Source organism: Micromys minutus (assembly GCF_963924665.1).
Source record: "Micromys minutus genome assembly, chromosome: 13".
NCBI lineage: Eukaryota > Metazoa > Chordata > Mammalia > Rodentia > Muridae > Micromys > Micromys minutus.
In genome coordinates, this window is record NC_137982.1 from 4,849,027 (window position 1) to 4,867,019 (window position 17,993).

General features: G+C 50.1%; 1 protein-coding gene across 2 annotated transcripts; it reads right to left on the reverse strand.

Annotated features, from left to right (window-relative positions):
* Nucleotides 1-367: 367 nt before the first annotated feature.
* GFI1B (growth factor independent 1B transcriptional repressor) lies at nt 368-5,797 on the reverse strand (the record flags this gene model as incomplete). 2 transcript variants are annotated; one of them, XM_080928193.1, is made up of 6 exons in its annotated part: nt 368-546; nt 1,956-2,121; nt 3,204-3,341; nt 4,102-4,373; nt 5,176-5,313; nt 5,698-5,797. In XM_080928193.1, the coding sequence occupies 6 exons, from the start codon at nt 5,795-5,797 to the stop codon at nt 368-370; spliced, it is 993 nt and encodes a 330-aa protein (XP_080784319.1). The 2 variants fall into 2 exon arrangements, with proteins under 2 accessions (XP_080784319.1, XP_080784318.1); XM_080928192.1 differs by having other exon boundaries at nt 1,956-2,220.
* Nucleotides 5,798-17,993: the final 12,196 nt, after the last annotated feature.

Genomic DNA, 17,993 nt, shown 5'->3' on the forward strand with positions numbered 1-17,993 from the left:
TCTGACTGTGGCAGCCAGAAAGAGAATCCCTAAAAAATTCAGTCACCAGACCCAGAGAAGCAAGCAAGAGATCTCTGTGGATCCTGACTCTTGCCTGTTTTTGCCATCCCTGCCCACAAGGGGTTTGTAGCTTCCTATGATCTGGCAGTGGATGAGACCAGAGTACATCTGTCATCTGTGGCTGCTTCGGTTCAGAAAGGCCAGAGTGGACTCCTCCTACGCCTTGTTGCAGTCAGAGAAGGAGCATGGCTTGGTTGAGGTCACCCAGTCTCTAAAGAAGCAGAGAGGCTCATGGGTAATGCTGCTTCCAGGAGGCTTGGGATCAAGACTGGCATCTCGAGGCTGGCCTTCAGGCTGACCAGTAGTCTTACTTGAGGTTATGTTGGCTCTCGCGGTGACGTCGCAGGTCCACCTTGCGCTGGAAGCCCTTGGTACACAGCTCACAGCTGAAGGGCTTGAAGCCGGTGTGCTTGCGGCTGTGGGTGATGAGGTTGGAGCTTTGGCTGAAGGCTTTCCCACACACCTGGCACTTGTGGGGCTTCTCACCTAGGGGAGGGACGAACAGCAGTGTTGAGGCAGGTGGCAGTGCCAGGCTTGCAGCCACTACCCTGCACACACTCATTCTTATGGGCAACCTTAGAAAATGGGGAAATAGCCAAGTGTGGTGGCCACACCTTTGAGCCCAGCCCTTGGGAGGCAGAGACAATCTGATCCCTGAGTTTGAGGTCAGCCTGGTCTACAGAGTGAGTTCCAGGACAGCCAGGGCTACACAGAGAAACCTTGTCCTCCCTCCAAAACAACAACAGCAACAACAAAAAACCAAAAAGAAAAAAAAGAAAAAAAAAAAAAAACCCAAATATCCCCAAACCAAACCAAAACAAGAGTGGGGGGGGAGAATGTATACATCTGTAACCCCCGCAACCTGGAAGTAGAGGCAGAGAAGTTTGAGGTTTAGGTCAACCTTAGCTACATATTAACTTTAAGGCTAGCTTCGGCTACATGAGAATTTGTCTCAGTAAGCAAGAAAGCAAAACTGCCAAATGCCTTTCTGACTGTCAGTTGATGGGACGTGAGATCACCCAAGAGACACACTACTGGGAACATCTATGAGGGATTTTCTGGATTGGTCTAACTGAAGTCTCACTTAAACATGGCTGGCACCATCCCATTTTCCGGGGGTGGGACTGACTCCATGAAAGGAAGACAGCAAGTTGCCCATTTCTGGCCTCTCTTTCCTACAGAGGTGTGACCAGCTGCCTTATGCTCCTACCACTGAGCCATCTTGTTGTGATGGGCTCCATTTCAAACTATGGGGCACAGTAACTCTTTCTTAAGCTGCCTTTGTCAGACATCTATGCCACAATAATATGTCAGGTGACTGGTACGGTCTTTCTCGGGATTTCTGGATTTCTCAGCTGGTCCAAGCTGGCACAGGCCTTCTTATTTCTCAATAGACCACCATGGCTGAGCAAGGACTGACCCACAGAAGCACGGAGGTACACCGAACAAAGTGAACATTAGAGGTGGGTGAATCCGCATGCTGGCCTCCTTCTGCCCTTGGGCCCTTGTTGACTTGGCTCTCCTGCTAGTGTTTCTTTACATCAAGTGATTGTCCAGCCCTCCAGCTCCTTCTCAAGGAGGCTCTTGGCAATGATGGGGTGCCTAGAACCCAGGAAGATGATTATATGGCCTTTCCTCAGGCTCAGCATGGGCGCTCACCTGTGTGGATGTAGGTGTGAATGCTCACCTGTGTGGATGTAGGTGTGAGAGCTCACCTGTGTGGATGTAGGTGTGAGTGCTCAGATGTAGATGTGAAGGCTCACCTGTGTGGATGTAGGTGTGAGAGCTCACCTGTGTGGATGTAGGTGTGAGGGCTCACCTGTGTGGATGTAGGTGTGAGTGCTCAGATGTAGGTGTGAAGGCTCACCTGTGTGGATGTAGGTGTGAGGGCTCACCTGTGTGGATGTAGGTGTGCTTCTTCATGTCCGACTTCTGGTGGAAGCGCTTTCCACAGAAATGGCAGGGATAGGGCCGAGTGTCCGAATGGATGAGCAGGTGGGTGGACAGGGTGGATGAGCGCTTGAAGGCTTTGCCACACATCCGGCACTCGAAGCTCCGCTCCTGCCGGAGGAAACGAGGCCCTGGGGGGTCAGGTGCAGGTGGGGCCTTGAGGCCCGGGACAGCCAAGCTGGGCACAGGACTGGACCCGGCTGGGACACCCTGAGAAAGAGGACACTCCGTTGGGGTGGCCTCAAGAACAGGGGTCCAGAGGAGCAGGAAGAACCCCATCCTATTCCTCCTTCCTTGGCTTGAACTGAGGCTTGGGGTCTGACTTGTTTCCTATGAGATATCTACTTGTACCTTTCTCAGTATGCTTCTCAAAATCAGCCTCAGGGTGTGTTTGTTGACTGACTGATGAAACAACTGGTCGAAGTTTTTCAGGGAATCACCAGTAACACAGAGTGAGTTTCTCAAAGCTGTCGACATGCTGACTGAATTTAGTTAAGACAGGCTCTTGTGTAGTCCAGCTTGGCCTTGAACTTATGTAGGTAAGGATAGCCTTGAGCTTCTGATCCTCCTGCCTCCACCTCCCAAGTTCTGTTATAGGCACCGCCATTCCTGGTTCATCTGGTGTTAGGGTTCAAACCAAGGGCTTTGTATATGCTAGGCAAGAGCTCTACCAACTGAGACCCACCCACCGGCTCAGTAACCATATGCTTTGGGGGAGCCATTTCTGGTGTCGGTTGGTTTCCTCATCTCTGCACCGGGGCAGTTCTGGCTGTGGTCTGGCTGGTCCATTGCTGAGGGGTGGAAGCCCCTAGGGTCATGTCCCACCACCTTTCCCACCTCCCCAGGTGCTGGTAACCCACTTTCATCTGGCCTATGTGACCTGGAAGCAGGCATAGTGCTGGCTAGATACCTGTTCCACAGAGAGAGATGGGGTGAGGTATGCATTTAAATTGAACTCTAAAACTCCAAGAACTGAGAATGCCCGCGGGGACCACCCAGAGCCTAAGGTGGTTTCTCACAGATATGCTCCAGCTCCTGTCCCTAAACCCCAGTTCCTTCCAACTGGGTGCGAAGCCATGCCAACCAATCAGAGACCTAGTATGTTAGGCAACTCAGACCCAAGGAGGCAAAGAGAGAGAATTCGCTCCTCCCCCACCTGTCTGTGTCCCCTTCAGCCTTTGTCAGTTGCTTACCTGGGAATGCACATGGGCGTGCTGCTCCAAACTCACAGCATGGCCAAAAGTTTTGCCACAGACGTCACAGGCAAAGGGCCGGGTTCCACTGTGAGAACGGCGGACATGCACTTCTAGCCCATGAGGGGTGGAGAACACCTGGGGCAGAGCAAAGAGTCAGGTCCCTGGAAGAAGCCAGGCCTGTGGTCATCCTGGCCACGGGCTAGCTCCAGAGCAGGATGGAGCAGGAAAAGGGAACCTCATTGGCGGTCCCGTGGCTCGGCTACACACCTCAGGGAGTCTCTTACTCTCTGTGGCAGTTTCCTGTCTATAAAATGGGGGCTTGGGAGGGAGCCAGAAGGCACCTCCATGCCCATCTGGAGGCTGAATAACCCGTTGGGTAAGATCTCAGGGCTAGGAGACTGGAGGGGTAGCTCAGGTGACAGAGTGCTAGCCTGTTGCATAAAACCACTGGTTTTTAGTAGTGGTGGTGCATATTAGCAATCCTAACACTTAGGAGATGGAGGGAAAAGGATTAAGAGTTCAAGATCGTCCTGGGTTGCAAAGAGAGCTCAGGTCTAGCCTGAGTTACACGAGGTCTTGTCTCTAAATAAATAAATAAATAGATAAATAAATAAATAAATAAATAAATAAATGCCAGAGCTAGCCAGAACCACATCGATGCTGTTCCTGATATCTTCTTATTGTGGGCTGGGGCAGGTGTTTTGACCTCTCTCTATCCCCCAAGAATTTATTCGAGTCAAGCAAAGGCAAGACAGTCAGGGCGTGGTCTGAACCCAGCATGGCCTCAAGATTCCCAGCATAGGAACAATCCAACCATAAATAGGAGCAGGGCCCAGTGTCCTAGAAAGAAAGGGTGCTGAGCAGGGCCCACATGCCACCCGCGCCCATCACTCACCTTGTTGCACTTGACACAGTGGTAGGTGTCCATGCCTGGGGAGTAGCGAAGGCTGAAGTCCAAGGGGAACTCAGTGCTGGGCACAAGGGGGCTGCCATACAGCCTCACGGAGCGCTCCAGGAAAGCCGACTGCATGGTGGAGGGGGTCTGTTGGTAGTTGTGGCTGTATGAGGAGGCGAGCGAATCCCAAGAGAAGCTGGGCTTGTAGAAAGGGGGTGACTCAGAGAGTGGTGATTCCCCATCCTGGGGCTGGGATGTCACAAGAGGCCCCTCTGTACAAAGACACGTGTGGGAGATTTATTTTAAGGATTTGCTTTTAACTTTCTATACATACGTGTGTACTTGTGTGTGTACTATGTGTGTGCAGGTGCCCTTAGAGGCTAGAAGAGGGTGCTGGATTCTCCAGATGGAGCCACAGAAAACTGTAAGCTGCCTTGTGGTACTCAAGTGAGTATTCCTAACTACCACCAGAGGATTCATTCATTCTTCCTTCCTTCCTTCCCTTCTTCCTTTCTTCCTTTCTTCCTTCCCTTACTCTCTTTTTCCTTTTAAACATGGTTTCTCTATGTAGCCTTGGCTGTTCTAGTACTCTCTACATAGACCAGACTGGCTTTCAACTCACAGAGATCTGCCTGCCTCTGCCTCCCAAGTGCTGGGATTAAACGCATGGACTGGCACTCCTGGTTCAGGTGATTACTTTTGAAATAAGGTGCTTTGGTGCTCTATCTCTTCTGGTGACTCCTTGTTGAAGATTCCAATGTGCAGCTCCACTGTGTACCACTGGTGTGAGTCTTCACTGAAGTTTCAACTCCCTCCCACTAGGGGACAACCAGGCCACCCACTGCCCTGTGGACCTCACAGCTGCCACACACACACACACACACACACACACACAGAACTCCTCATCTAGAGCAAATGCCTGTCCAGAAGTGTCCAGCCGAAGCTGAGAGTCTAGATGGCGTCTAGTGACTGATGCTCCTCAACTTCATGACCCAGCGAACGAAATGCTACCACAGAGCCAATCACTTTTCTCTCTGGCACCTGAAGGGGGCAGTGGAGACCCTGGTTGGGTACCTGGGGCTGAGGCCATCTTGGGAAGGCTCTGGTTCAGCAGTATCTCCTGCTTCTGTTTGACTGAGTTCCATTCCAAGGTCTGGCTTGGAAGCAGTGTACTGAAAACAGGGCTGTCACTCTGGGTATGCTCTTTTGCCACTGTGAGGAGACAAGACCCATGAGTCACGACCATTAGTTCTGAAATGCCCACAGAGAGCGAGGAGTATCATATTTTCAGGGAGAAGGGACCCAGGGACGGCCTGTTGCTGCGCCAGGACAGGTAAAGGTGGGAGAACCCAGAGCACCCTGACTTTAGTCTTCAATTGGAGCCATAGTCCCTCCCTGGCTCCAAATTCAATGCTCTCAGAACTCCAAAAGCTAGAGGAGATGAGTATTTCATTCATTCATTCATTCATTCATTCATTCATTCACTTGTTCATTCATTCATTCAGTGACAGCTAAGAGATGCAGAAGAGATCCCACAGCATCATCATGACAGTGCCAAGTGGGCATGACGTGGGCCATACCTAAGCTCAGACTTACCAGGAATTATGGCAGGAGGCCAGACCAGGTCATCACCCTGTGCTCGGGGCTGGTGGTAGGTGTGTGCCTTCTTACTCTTCACTAGAAAGGACCTTGGCATTTTTCAGAGTGTGCTCCACACCTGCTGGGGAGGAAGGGAGGAATGGGAGAGGCTGAGAGCACAGTATTCCTTTGAAACCATGGCATGCCACCCCATGCTGGTTTGTATAATGTTCTCCAAAAGTTCACATCCACCCAAAACCTGTGACTATCACTTCAAGTTAAGATGTGCCTGAAGATATAGGCCTTGCTCCCCAAGTGACCAGTGTCCCTCCCTACAAGAAGAGAGAAAAGTGGGTGCAGGGAGACTGCTTCTGTATCAGAAGCGGGGATTAGAGTCATGCCTCTCTGAGATTCAGGATGCTAAGGACTGCTTCTTGCTATCAAGAGCTCAGAGAGACTCATGAACTGATTTTCTTGGGACTTCCAGAAGGAACCCAACTTACTGACGCTTTAATTTGACCACCTGGCCCCCCAGAATGGTGAATAGTCACTAAACAAGTGTGTACTCATACTTGGAAACTTGAATCAGCCTGGACTGTGTTGGGTAAGAGAAGGAACGGCAGACCTGGGGTCCCTGAAGCAGGCACATGTGGACCCCAGTTGGTTGTACTTGAGGGGTTGAGCTGCAGCCCAGTTGGTGGAGTGAGTGCATTTAGGGTTGGGGTGCAGCTTCATTGGAATGGTGCATGCTGCATTCTCCCGCATGGTATAAGACCAGTTATGACAGTGCATTCTTATAACCCCAGCTCTTGGGAAGTGGAGGCTGAGGAAGTAACAGGTCAAAGTGATCCTCAGCTATATCTGAGTTCAGGGCTAGCCTGGGTTATATGAAACCCTGCCTCAAACAACAAATTTTAGAAAGTTGTTCTTGAGTCCCAGTTTGACACACGTAAGAGACTACACAATCTGAGGTTAGACCAAATGCTCATGGAGAAGCCAGGTGTGTGGTGCATGCCTTTAGTCCCAGCACTCGGGAGGCAGAGGCAGTTGGATCTCCCTGAGTTCAAGGCCAGTGTGGCCTATAGAGCCTATTCCAGGCCAGCCAGGACAAGCACAGTGAGACCCTGTTTCAACAAAGCAAAACAAACAACAATACCCCCAAAACGGAAGCTCATGAGGGAAGACCCTCAGCTTGCCCGTCGTTCAGTTTGGGCACTCTTCACTTCTCCGGGCTGGTTTCCTTTACTTTAAGGTGTGCTATCCAGCCTAGAACGCTGGTGAGCATCTCAGGTTCTCACTGCCCACCCTTGGCAGGGGTTGTGGGGGTGGGGCGGCGCTTAAAGGGACTTGAGGCTAGTGAGGCAGAGACTTAATTGAAAGCCTGTGTTTCCCTGCAGGGGGAGCTGCTGCAGTCCGCTGTCCAGAAATGGTGGGGATTTCCATTTGCTAATCATGGAAAGAGACCTGAGGAGACCCGTCCACTTTATCTGGAGGTTCAGTTTTCTTGTGGATGGGGATAGAGCGGTGAATGTCCACCAGTGCCAGTGGTGGGTATCATCATTTAACTTCCTAGTCAGGGACGGGGAGTGAACTGGAGGCCCAAATGAGTCAAAGGGTCCTTCCAGATCATAAGGTAGGAGCCATGCTGACCTCCCTAGATGTCTTCTGCTGAGCCCTCTAAGACAGCATAGGACTGCTCTCCCACTGGTGGCTCCTACCCCTGGCCTAGTCTGCAATGCCCCCATGGTCCCAGGAGAGAGAGAGTCCCCTTGGAGTCCTATATCCTCACCATACTCCTGACTGTTCAGCCAAAGCTCAGAAAGCCTGGGAGGAGTTCCAGGCCCACCCAGGACCAGCCCCTCACTGAAGGCTGCATCTCTGATATGCTCAGCAAAGGCGGGGAAAAAGGATTTGGCTGCCTCTGAATAACAGTGAAGGCTGGGTGATAAGACCTCGGCTCTGAGCAGGGTGGGAGGCAAGATTAGGAAAGACAGCCTTGTGGCAAGGGCACTTGAGTCACCTCTGTTCCAGGGGGTGAACCAAAACCATGCAGGAGAGGTCTTAAGTCCACTTGCTCCATGGCCCAGAGCCCTCTGGGAAGTATCAGTGGTTGGGGCTGTTTGCAGGGTAACCAGGTCAAGCACTTCTTGCTGTGAGGCCTATATTTAGATCAGCGAAGAAGGGGCCTGATTCCGTATCAGTCATTGCTGCAACCAAGAAAGGACCAGGAGGGAGGCTAGGCTCAACCCAGTGGGCTCTCTGTGGATGGACCAGAGAGCCTGCATAAGTTTAGTGTCCTCTGTTCTCTGAACTCTAAAATGAAGGACAGGACTTAGCCTTTTGGGTCTCTTCCACCCACAGATTCTTCGTTCTCTAAACAAAGGATTTGGAAGGGCCTCTGCTCATCCTGGTACACATAGCAGCCAGACCTTATCTCCCAGGGCCAGCCTTCCTCTCCTGCCCCCTCCCTTCCTGAGCTTCTCCCTCTGGCCCCCAGTCCCCAAATCTCCCCAACCCTTCACTTGAGGGACTCTAAATCCTGAGCAGGGGGAGGGGGTGGATGCCCAGGGCCTCTATACTCACGGCAGAGAGACAAATGTTATTCAGTGTGGTCTGTGTGCCACAGGCTATGCCAGGCCTTTCATGTCAAGTCCTCACTGAGACAGTCACTACATCAAAGTGGAAACCAAGCCATGGCGGCTGCTCTACTCCATGCCTTGTGTCCCAAGGGACAGGGAAGTAGGAAGTGTCCCTGGGTTGCAGGTGGGGATCTCAAAGCTTAGAGAGGATGCTGACTCTCTGCTCCTCACAGTAGCCACTGGTATAGATTATAGTATCAAAGGAAGGTGGGAGCTAGAAACAAAGGTCTGATCCTCTGATCCCCAAAGACTGCACACAGGGTTAACCAGCTTCACTTGGAAAGCAGATAAAAACAGATTTCCTTCAAGGCAGTTTCACCTGTGGTCCAGTTAACGAACACCCTAGGTCAGTGACCCAAACCCAGAGCAACTTGGGTCCTGGGTCTCTGGCTTCCTCCAACTGGGCTGCCTTAACTCTACCCTTCCCCTTCTGGGCCAGGAGAGCCAGCACTTGGTCAGACGCCCAAGCCTACAGTGGCCAAGTGCACCCAGAGAATTTCTTTTGGGTCTCTGTTAGCTGAGTTAAAAGAAAGAAAGAAAGAAAGAAAGAAAGAAAGGAGGGAGGGAGGGAGGGAGGGAGGGAGGGAAGGAGGGAGGAAAGGAAGGAAAGAAGGAAGAAAGAAAGAAGGCAAGAAGGAGGAAAGAAAGAGGAACCAATTACCTATAATGTAGTTAATTAACAACCTCTCAGTTTTGATTCACCCGGACCATTCTGAGAAAGAGCTCAGGGCAGAGATTGTGAAAGACACTCGGATTTCTTCATAAAACAGAGACAGTGATGGTATCTGGCCTCCGGAAAGAGGCCCCTTGTCAGCATCCTTTATAAAGTTTCCATCCCTATACATAGTCCATGGACCCTTAGTCAGAACCGCAGCTGGGGCTGCCCGGAGGGCTGTAGCATCCTATACTCCCATGTTTTGAGTGTAGTGGGCTCACCAGGGTTTGGTTTTCCTGACTCCAGGCACCATGTACAGCCTATGGGAGATGAGTCTGATTCTGTGACCGCGTGCACTGCTAACCTGGGTTTGGTTTTCCTATCTCTCAGAGGAGACGGTTGGGCTAAGAGATTTCTAAACTTCCCCTTTACTCTAAAATCCCATGTACAATCTGTTGACCTTCAGCTCAGGACTGGCCTACCTTGCCTGAGACACTGGCCAGTTAGGTTCCCTTTTCAGGAGGGTTGGGCAAGACTGGGTTGATTCTCAGGGTTAGCTACAGGGGACCCTTTGGACTTCCTTATGTGTAAGGACAGAAGGGAAGGAGGTAACACAGAAGCTGCAGAATCATATCACGGAGTCACAGCCAGGATCACAGCCTGGGTCACCTTAGGGAGCCTAAAGTCATGACTAGCATGTGCAAGGCCCAGGGTTCAATCCCCAATCCCACCAAATAAATACACGAAGTCATGACCTTCAGGGGTACACCAAGGCATAGAGTTCAGAGACTCTGAGCATCGACATTCACAGAAACACCATCCTCAAGAGCTGAGAGGTGTCTGTCCGGGCAGGATGGATAGGCAAGGTACAGCCAGGCACGCAATATGATTCAGACTTTTAATTGAAGGAAATTTCAGCATGCGTGTCAGGATGAACCCCTCAAATATGGAGATCAAGATAAGCCAGCCACAGAAGGACAAATATCTAGTTGCACTGACTAGGCAAGCTCATAGAGACTGGGGTAGATTTGAGGTTAGTGGGGGGGGCAGGGGGAACAGTTATTGGTTAATAGGTGTGGGATCTCGGTTTCACAAAAGGACACAGCTTTGGGGATTCGTGGTGACCACGGTTGAGCAAGATGGATCTACTCCATAGCTAAGGAATAGCTCATAAGATGAGTTCAGCATAGGGGGGAAGCATCTCAAATCCTGGACACTTGGGAGGAATTTGGGAGGATTGCTTGAGCCGGTGAGTTCTGGACTAGCCTGGTCAAACACGGGAGAAAGTGAGTCAGTGAGCTATCTCAATAGGTGAAACACATGTCACACAGGCCTGAGGACTTGTATTCAGCCCCCAGAACCCCACAGGGCAGAAAGAAAATGGACTCCATAAAATTGTTCTCTGGCCTCCACGTGCGTGCTGTGGCATGTGAGTCCTGAATCTCTCTTACACGCAAAACGAACGAACAACAGCAGTACTCTCTGTAGTTCTTCTGAGGCAGAGTATCTCTAAGAGACACTGGCTGTTCTGGAACTCTCTGTGTAGACCAGGCTGACCTCAAACTCATAGAGATCCACCTGCCTCTGCCTCCTGAGTGCCAGGATTAAAGGCCTCCATGCCTAGTTAACGATAGTAATCGTAAATTAAAAACCGACAGGAGAGATTAAAAAATAATGAAATAAAAGAAGAAAGGGGCTGGGGAAGTAGCTCAGGACACAGGGCAGGAGGTGGAGGAGAAGGATCAGAAATTAAGGGCCTTTTTTTGTTTTTTTACTACATAGTGTAAAAGGGGAGAAGGGAGGAGCTGGGGACCTGGGAGTGCACATCTGTGGCAGACTCAATCTCACACCCATGCACAAGAACACGACACAACTCAAAAGCAAAAAATGGTTAATTTTATGGACATGTTTTGCCTTCACAGAAACAAAACTGAGCAAAAAAACAAAAACAAAAAACAAAAAACACGCGCGCGCACGTGCGCGCGCGCACACACACACACACACACACACACACACACACACCATGGCCAGGATAGCCACCAGAAAGGAATCAATGCAAATACTTTCAGCCTAGGAGCCTTCTGCTATTTCTGCCTGGGAGCAAGTTTTGTGTCCCAGTGAAGGGAGACCTTGAGCTATCTGTTCCCCAGAACCTCTAGAGGGACCCGCACCCACCTTCTTTGAAATGCCGGGAATGGTGAGGACCACTGGGGTGATCCCACCTGTCAGACCTAAGTCATCCAGAACTGACTTTCCCAAAGAGCTTGCTACAGGGTGATCCCTGAACAAAATGTTAACCCCTCTCCTGATACAGGACGTTGCAGGACTTGGAAGAGCATGGGTGCGTAGGCACAGCTCTGCCAGCACTCAGGCTGCCAGACCCCACAGCCAGAGGTGATTTGACTTTCCCCATAGTAGTCCCCTAAAGATGCTGGCTTTCTCAGGACCCAGTCACAGACCACAGCCTCTGTGGGCATCTCTGCCATGAGCCGTGTTTTCTAAAGAACCCACAACTCAAACTCACCTTTTCCTCTAAGTGAGAAGAGCTACAGATGCTCAAAGAGCCAAGAAACCCTGGCAGCGTCTCCCCTCCTAATCCTGTGCTTTCCAGAGGCTGGTCTGCCTCACCTTGACACTCCCCTTCAGTAAATTCCCAAGGAGAGGTTGTCTGACTCCCTAGTTATTCCAGGAACTTTTGAGGTTGTCAGACCTACCAATTTCTTCTGAGGTCCTGGCACAGGGCAGCTCTAGCCCAGGGAGACACCGATGCGGAGCCTTCTAGGTGCCTCTAGAAAAGTGCCTTGTGTGTGTGTGTGTGTGTGTGTGTGTGTGTGTGTGTGGAGAGAGAGAGAGAGAGAGAGAGAGAGAGAGAGAGGCTTTGTGCATCTTGGTGAAGTTTGCCACCTAAAATGAAGTTTCACAAAATTCACAGGAAGAAAATATGATTCCTGTGCTATTGTGGGGACATCTCGCACTGGCCTGTGTTCCTTCCTCCTTCCCTCCCCTGGTGTTGATCGCTGCATCCAGAAGAGAGACTATCACAGTATTTTCCTCTCACTATAAAGGGAAGCAGACACCCTCCCTGCCTTGGGCACTCAGGACAGGAACTTTTCAGCGGAGCCCAGCCAGCACCGGTCTGGTGGCACTCACCTCAGGGAGCTGTCCCTCTTCTGAGTCCTGCCCGAGTCCTGAGAGCCGAGAACCTCCACACTGACCGCTCTCAGCTCCGTCAACTTTACGAGTCTCTACACAGACACTTCTCCTTTTCGTTTCTGTGTTTTTCCTCCTCTTCTCTTCCCCTCCCTGATTTTCAATCTGATTATTTGTGTCAAAATCTGGCGGCTGCAGCGTCAGCCAATGACCAGGGCGCGCAAGTGCAGCCACATTTGCTTATCAAAACTTCACAGAAGCTTCTAACCCACTGGAAATTTCTCCAGAAACTTTGAGTAGCATTTGGGTGAAATAGAGTAGCTAACTTATTAAAATTTAAAAGTCAAGCATTTACTTACAGTCCCTGACTCTGGGGGCTGCGCAAAGGAGCTGGCTCTTGCTTTAGGTTTTATTTCTTCCCCTTCCTCCCCTCCCTCCCTCTTTCCTCTTCCTCTTTTCTTCTTTCCCCATCATTCCTCCTTTTCTTCCCCCTTTCTTTTTCCTCCTCTGTCTCTGTCCTCTTTTTCTCTCCTTTGCTTCTCCTGTGCCGGCTTCCCGCATCACACTCCTCGGAAGCTGGGGCTTCCGAGGAGTAGTCCCCGTGTTCTTAGATCCTGGGCCACTACAGGGCATGCATAACCAACAAGATTCCATTTCCCTCTCAGCTCACTTTTTAAAGATGGAGTTTCTCCCAGACAACCACAGACCAGCAGAGCAAAACAGAAAAAAGTAAGGTAGTGAATGTGGGGGCCTTGGACCCACCCTGTGCCTGGCTAACTTCAAGAACAGATTGAATACCAAGTACTAGGGCCGGCACGTGCTGCCATCTAGTGGCAGCAAAAGAGACAAAGGTCAATGGGGGCTGCTCTGGGTACCCAGGCCAGCATGGGCCATTTCACCCCCATTTGAACAGAACCCATTCCCTGGTTCCCACTTTCTTTTCCTTGCTTTGCCCCACGGCCTCCTTCCGTTTGGGGATGACTGATTTATTCCAGGAGGTTTTGCATACAGAGAGAACTCCACCAAACAGCACTGTTAGCTGATTTGCATGCTCTTGCAGCCAGGACTGGAGAGATTAAACTTCCCTCACAAAGAAAACAAACGTGGGGACAGGAAGCCCCATTGAAACTGCAAGTCCAAGGTTCGGTGAGTAAGGAAAAGAGATGTTTCGTTTGAGGCCTTTCTGCTGAGGGAACCCGACCTGTGACGGCAGCGGGAGACCACAACAGAAGCTCCGGGGGATACAGGTCCCAGCTGGTGGCCATAGGTAGGAGACAGCTACATCCAGCCTCTTGTTCTCTCTTCATCAAAGAGATTTAGGAAGACATCTTGAATATTCTTTGGATGGTACATGTTGCCAGCCAGCTCCCAGAGGGAACTGAGTCACTATGCAGAAAACTTAATAGACCATACTTAGAACATTTTTAAGCCCTTCCCTGACAGGGGCCAGCCCTCATTTTTTTTTGTCACATACATTCACACTTGCCTGTCTTTCCTGCTGAGCCAAGTCTCATTCAAATCTTTCTCTACTGATATCGATAATGGTACCCGCCCCCTTCCCTCCAGTAACCTTACCCAAGCTTTTGCTTTCTGAATGCACAATTGTTTACTGATCTCTAGCCTCAAGCTGCTGTGTCTCACAAACAGTTCAACAGTAGCTCTGAAGCTGTGGCCACACTATAGGAGGGGTGGGGCTTGCTGCCACTGAAGGATAAGGCTAAGATTCCTCCCCTCTCTGGGAGAGCAGTGACCAGGACACAGCGCCTTCACACCAAGACCCCCACTTGACATGACAGGCCCACACAGCCCTGGACCAAGCCAGTTCAGCTGGCCTCTGGAGCCAACACTGCTTCTGTAAGTGGTCAGTCCTGGAAGCCATGCCTTCCTTTTGTCCTTAAGATATGGTCATTCATTTGCTTATTCAACAGCTACTCCGTGGATCCATTCTTAAATGAGGTACTTCTCTTTCTCCTCCTCCTCCTCCTCCTCCCCCTCCCTTTTCTGTGCTTGGTTAAGGTCTGTTAACCCCGTTGTACCTTCTCACATGGCTATAGAGGTAAACATATTCTAAGGCAGGGCAAATGACGGAAGACTAAAAGAAATGCTTCTGTCCCACCAGTCCCTTTTAAATGTTTTATTTTTATTTATGTATACAAATGTGGCTGCATTTGAATGTTTGTACGTGCACTCAGCACCCACAGAGGCCAGGAGAGAGTGTCAGGGCCCTAGAGCTGAAGTAAAAGGCAGCTGTGAGCTGGGAACCAGACTCATGTCCTCTGAAAAAGCAGCAAGCATCCTTAACCACTGAGCTGTCTTTCCAGCCCCTCACAGCCCCATTTATAGCAGCACTGAGCTATGGATGAGGAAACCAGAGACCTCTTGGTCCAGTTCCCTCCTAAAAGATCACCTCCCCTATCATTGGTGTAGGTCTCATATTCTAATGTGAATCTTGAAAGGGCATGTTTACACCACAGCAGATTTTAGACAAGGAGCCATGCCAACTCATTCCTGGTCTGTGAGGTAGGGCAGAGCAATCTGAAAGAAACTCACGGTTTGGAGTGACAAGCGCTGTGATGTAAAAGTGGGAAATGCAGTGTGAGCACAGAACTTTGGAGCATGGACCCAGATGCATGTGGGTCCAGTAAAAAAAAAAAAAAGTGACTTCTGTGTATTACTTTGTTTTATGTGTATGGGCTTTTGCCTGCACATAAGCCTGTGCACTGTGAACATGCAGTACTGACCAGAGCCAGAAGAGGGCATCAAATCCACTGGATCTGGAGTTACAGAAGGTTGTGACCAGGTGCTAGGAATCAAACATGGGTCCTCTGGAAGAGCAGCAGGTGCTCTTAACGGCTGAGTTATCTCTCCAGTCCCCGGGAAGTGGTCTCTAAATGGATGCCAGGACTGAGAGGAGTGGCTGAGAAGAGAAACAACACAGACAAAGAGCTAGGGGCCAGGAACCCAGGTAACAGGCCATAGCCAAGTTCAAGTGAAAGACTAAAGCAAGGGGAGCTCAGCGAGGAGAAGAAACAAAAACCAAGAAGGGGACCTGTACAATCTGCCTCTGATTTTCCTTTACCTGCAGGCCCAAAATGTATTTGTCAGAACGTAGCAGTCAGCGTTTTCCCACAATGTCAGCACCCTGTTAGATAACAATTCACTTTCAGGTGCCAGTTGCAGAAACTCAGTACAAGCTATTAAAATTTTTGTTTTAGATTTATCGATTTCATGTGTTTGAGCATTTTGCCTAAAGATATGTGATACATTATTTCTCTGCCAGCGAAGTGAGCCAATTCAAGCCGGATTAGATGTGGGTTTATTGGGAAGCTGCTCTCTGGTGAGTTCATTGACCCAAAGGACTCAGGCCAGGGGAGTCACAATGGGGGAGGGAAGTTGGGAGTGGGGAGAAAGAGAAAAAGGGTTTGCCGGCAGAGAGAGAAGGAGAGGGGGAAAAAAGAGATTGAAATGTCTGAATTATATAGGAAAGAGCCCCTGGGGGAAAGGGCAAACCAGCCCCTGGGCTGGAAAGTTCTGGGTCAGGGACAGGGTGTGCCAGGTAGGGACTGAGGGATGCTGGGAGAACCTGGGGGCCAGGTCTGCTTTGATATGTAAAGTATGCACCTCAGTCTCTCTTCTGAAACCAAACAGTATGTATGCTCACTGTGTGGACGCCTGGTACCTCTGGACATGAGAAGAAAGCATCAGGTCCCTTGAAGCTAGAGCTACAGGTCATTTTGAGCTACCATGTAGGTGCTGAGACTTGAACTTGGGTCCCCTCTGGCCTTTTACAATTGCACATACAGAAGAGGAGGAACTCAAGAATAGGCTGACTGGCCCTTGTCCTCTGTGAGGCTTCCAGGGAGCTGGCTGAATCTGGGATTTATCTTCCTTTATGTATTTTGATGTGGGCAAACACCCATTTGCATGCGTTGCTTTAAGTGCAAGTTCAGTGGGTAGTAGGCAGAGGAAAGGACCTGGACTCGACCGGGGCTGGGTGGTGGGTGGGCTGTGGCCTCTTCATTCTTCTTTCCAGGATCAACCCGACCCGCAGTGGGGAACCTCTCGCAGGCTGTGGGTACTCTAGCTCCTAGAGAAGTAATTTACTATGTGACCACACGGTGGCACTCTCTCCTCCTTTTCGTTGAACAAAAAGTCTGAAAACAAAACTAATTTAAAGGCACGGTTTGAATCACAAGAATAATATACGATCAAATAGAAACACAGATTTAAAATTCACCTCTTTATTGATATTTTCTATGTTAATTTTTAAAATTTTCGTGTCTTCTGTTTTTCTCTTATCCTGCCTTCATATGCCTGTCTCCTCTCTTTGCCTGGCTCCCCCCTCCCGGCCCCTTCCCCTCTCTCTGTGTTTTTCACCCATTATGTGAATGTAATGGTTTCATTTCAACCTCATCATTACTGACATTTGCCTGGGTAGCCATATTGCTAGAAGAATCTTCCCAAGGTGGAGAAACAGCGTTTCAAAGTCCTCCCACAATCCCCCACGAGGTGACATTCTGAGAAAGAGCATGGGGTGAATGAACCCCTGGTCAACTGAGCATGGTGGGGAGAAAGAACAGTGTGGTGGGAGCAGAGTTCAAATCCTTCCTCTGATATCTCCAGCAACCGGTTTCTGGGTTTAGGAAGACCATTGAGAACCCTTCTTACGTTGGAATTCAGAAAGTCTAGATTTTCTTAAGAATATTGAAGCTATCCCATACACAGCTGAAGGCTTGTCCTGGTGCTCAGTGGGAAAGGCCAGGTGTGGTGTTTATCAAAGGGAGCATGGGCTCCCTGGGTGGGTATCACAGAGCTTTCCGTACTTTCACCCCAAATTCCCTCTGTTTATGCCTTATACACCCTCACCTCAAGGGATGTCATTTCTGATTTTGTTTTGTTTTATTTGCTTTGTTTTGTTCTGAGACAGAGTTTCTCTAAGTTGTCCTGGCTGTCCTGGAACTCACTCTGTAGACTTGAGCTCAAAGATCTCTGCCTCTGCTTCTCAAGTTCTGGGATTAAAGGCATGTGTCACCACCACTGGGCATCACCTGACTTTTTACAGTCAAGTGAGCTGTCTGGACCTGAGATGACCAGGACTCTGGACTCTCCTCCTTTGTCTGAGGAGTAGCCAGCTAGCATGAGTGTGTCGTAACTCAGGGCAGAGCCAATAACCCTTCCTGCCACACTGAACCGATGGACAGGGTAAGACCGAGGAGCCTGTCTGGCTGCTTCAGGGAAGGGACAGACATGCTGCCAACCTTGAAGGGAAACTGAGTCTCAGTGAGAGACCCATTGGGTTACCTAATACGATGTTCTTAACATGTCAGAATCTAGAATTAGCCAGAAGACCTCTGGGTGTATCTGTAAGGGAGCGTCTAGCCTGGGTTAACTGAGGTGGAAAGACCCACCCTGAATATGAGGCGGTGCCATTCCGCAGGCTGAACCGAGTGAAACCGAGGAATGAGCTGACTGCAGGTGCATTGTAACCAGCTACCTCAGGCCACCCGCCCTGCTGCAACGGAAGGTATCCTGAGCAGAGTCAACCCTTCTTGGCTCAGAGACTTTGCCAGGTGTTTGGACAGCACAGAGAGAGGCAATTCACTTGGCCCCCAAGAAACAGCCAGGGCAGAGAAGGGCCCTACCTCCACCCCCTTCTCACCTCCTTTCTGAAAGCCTTTGTCTTATGGCCTGTAATCTTGATGTCTCAATCCACAAAACATAAATTCCCACTGGCCATCAGCCAGGCAGACAGCCTCCAGCTGTGATGTATGGGCTGTATACTGCAGCTGGATTTGACCCACTCCAGCAGCACGTGGTGGTGAACAGGTCTCAGACTTAGCATCTGCAGAGCGAGACTCGAGGATGCTCCC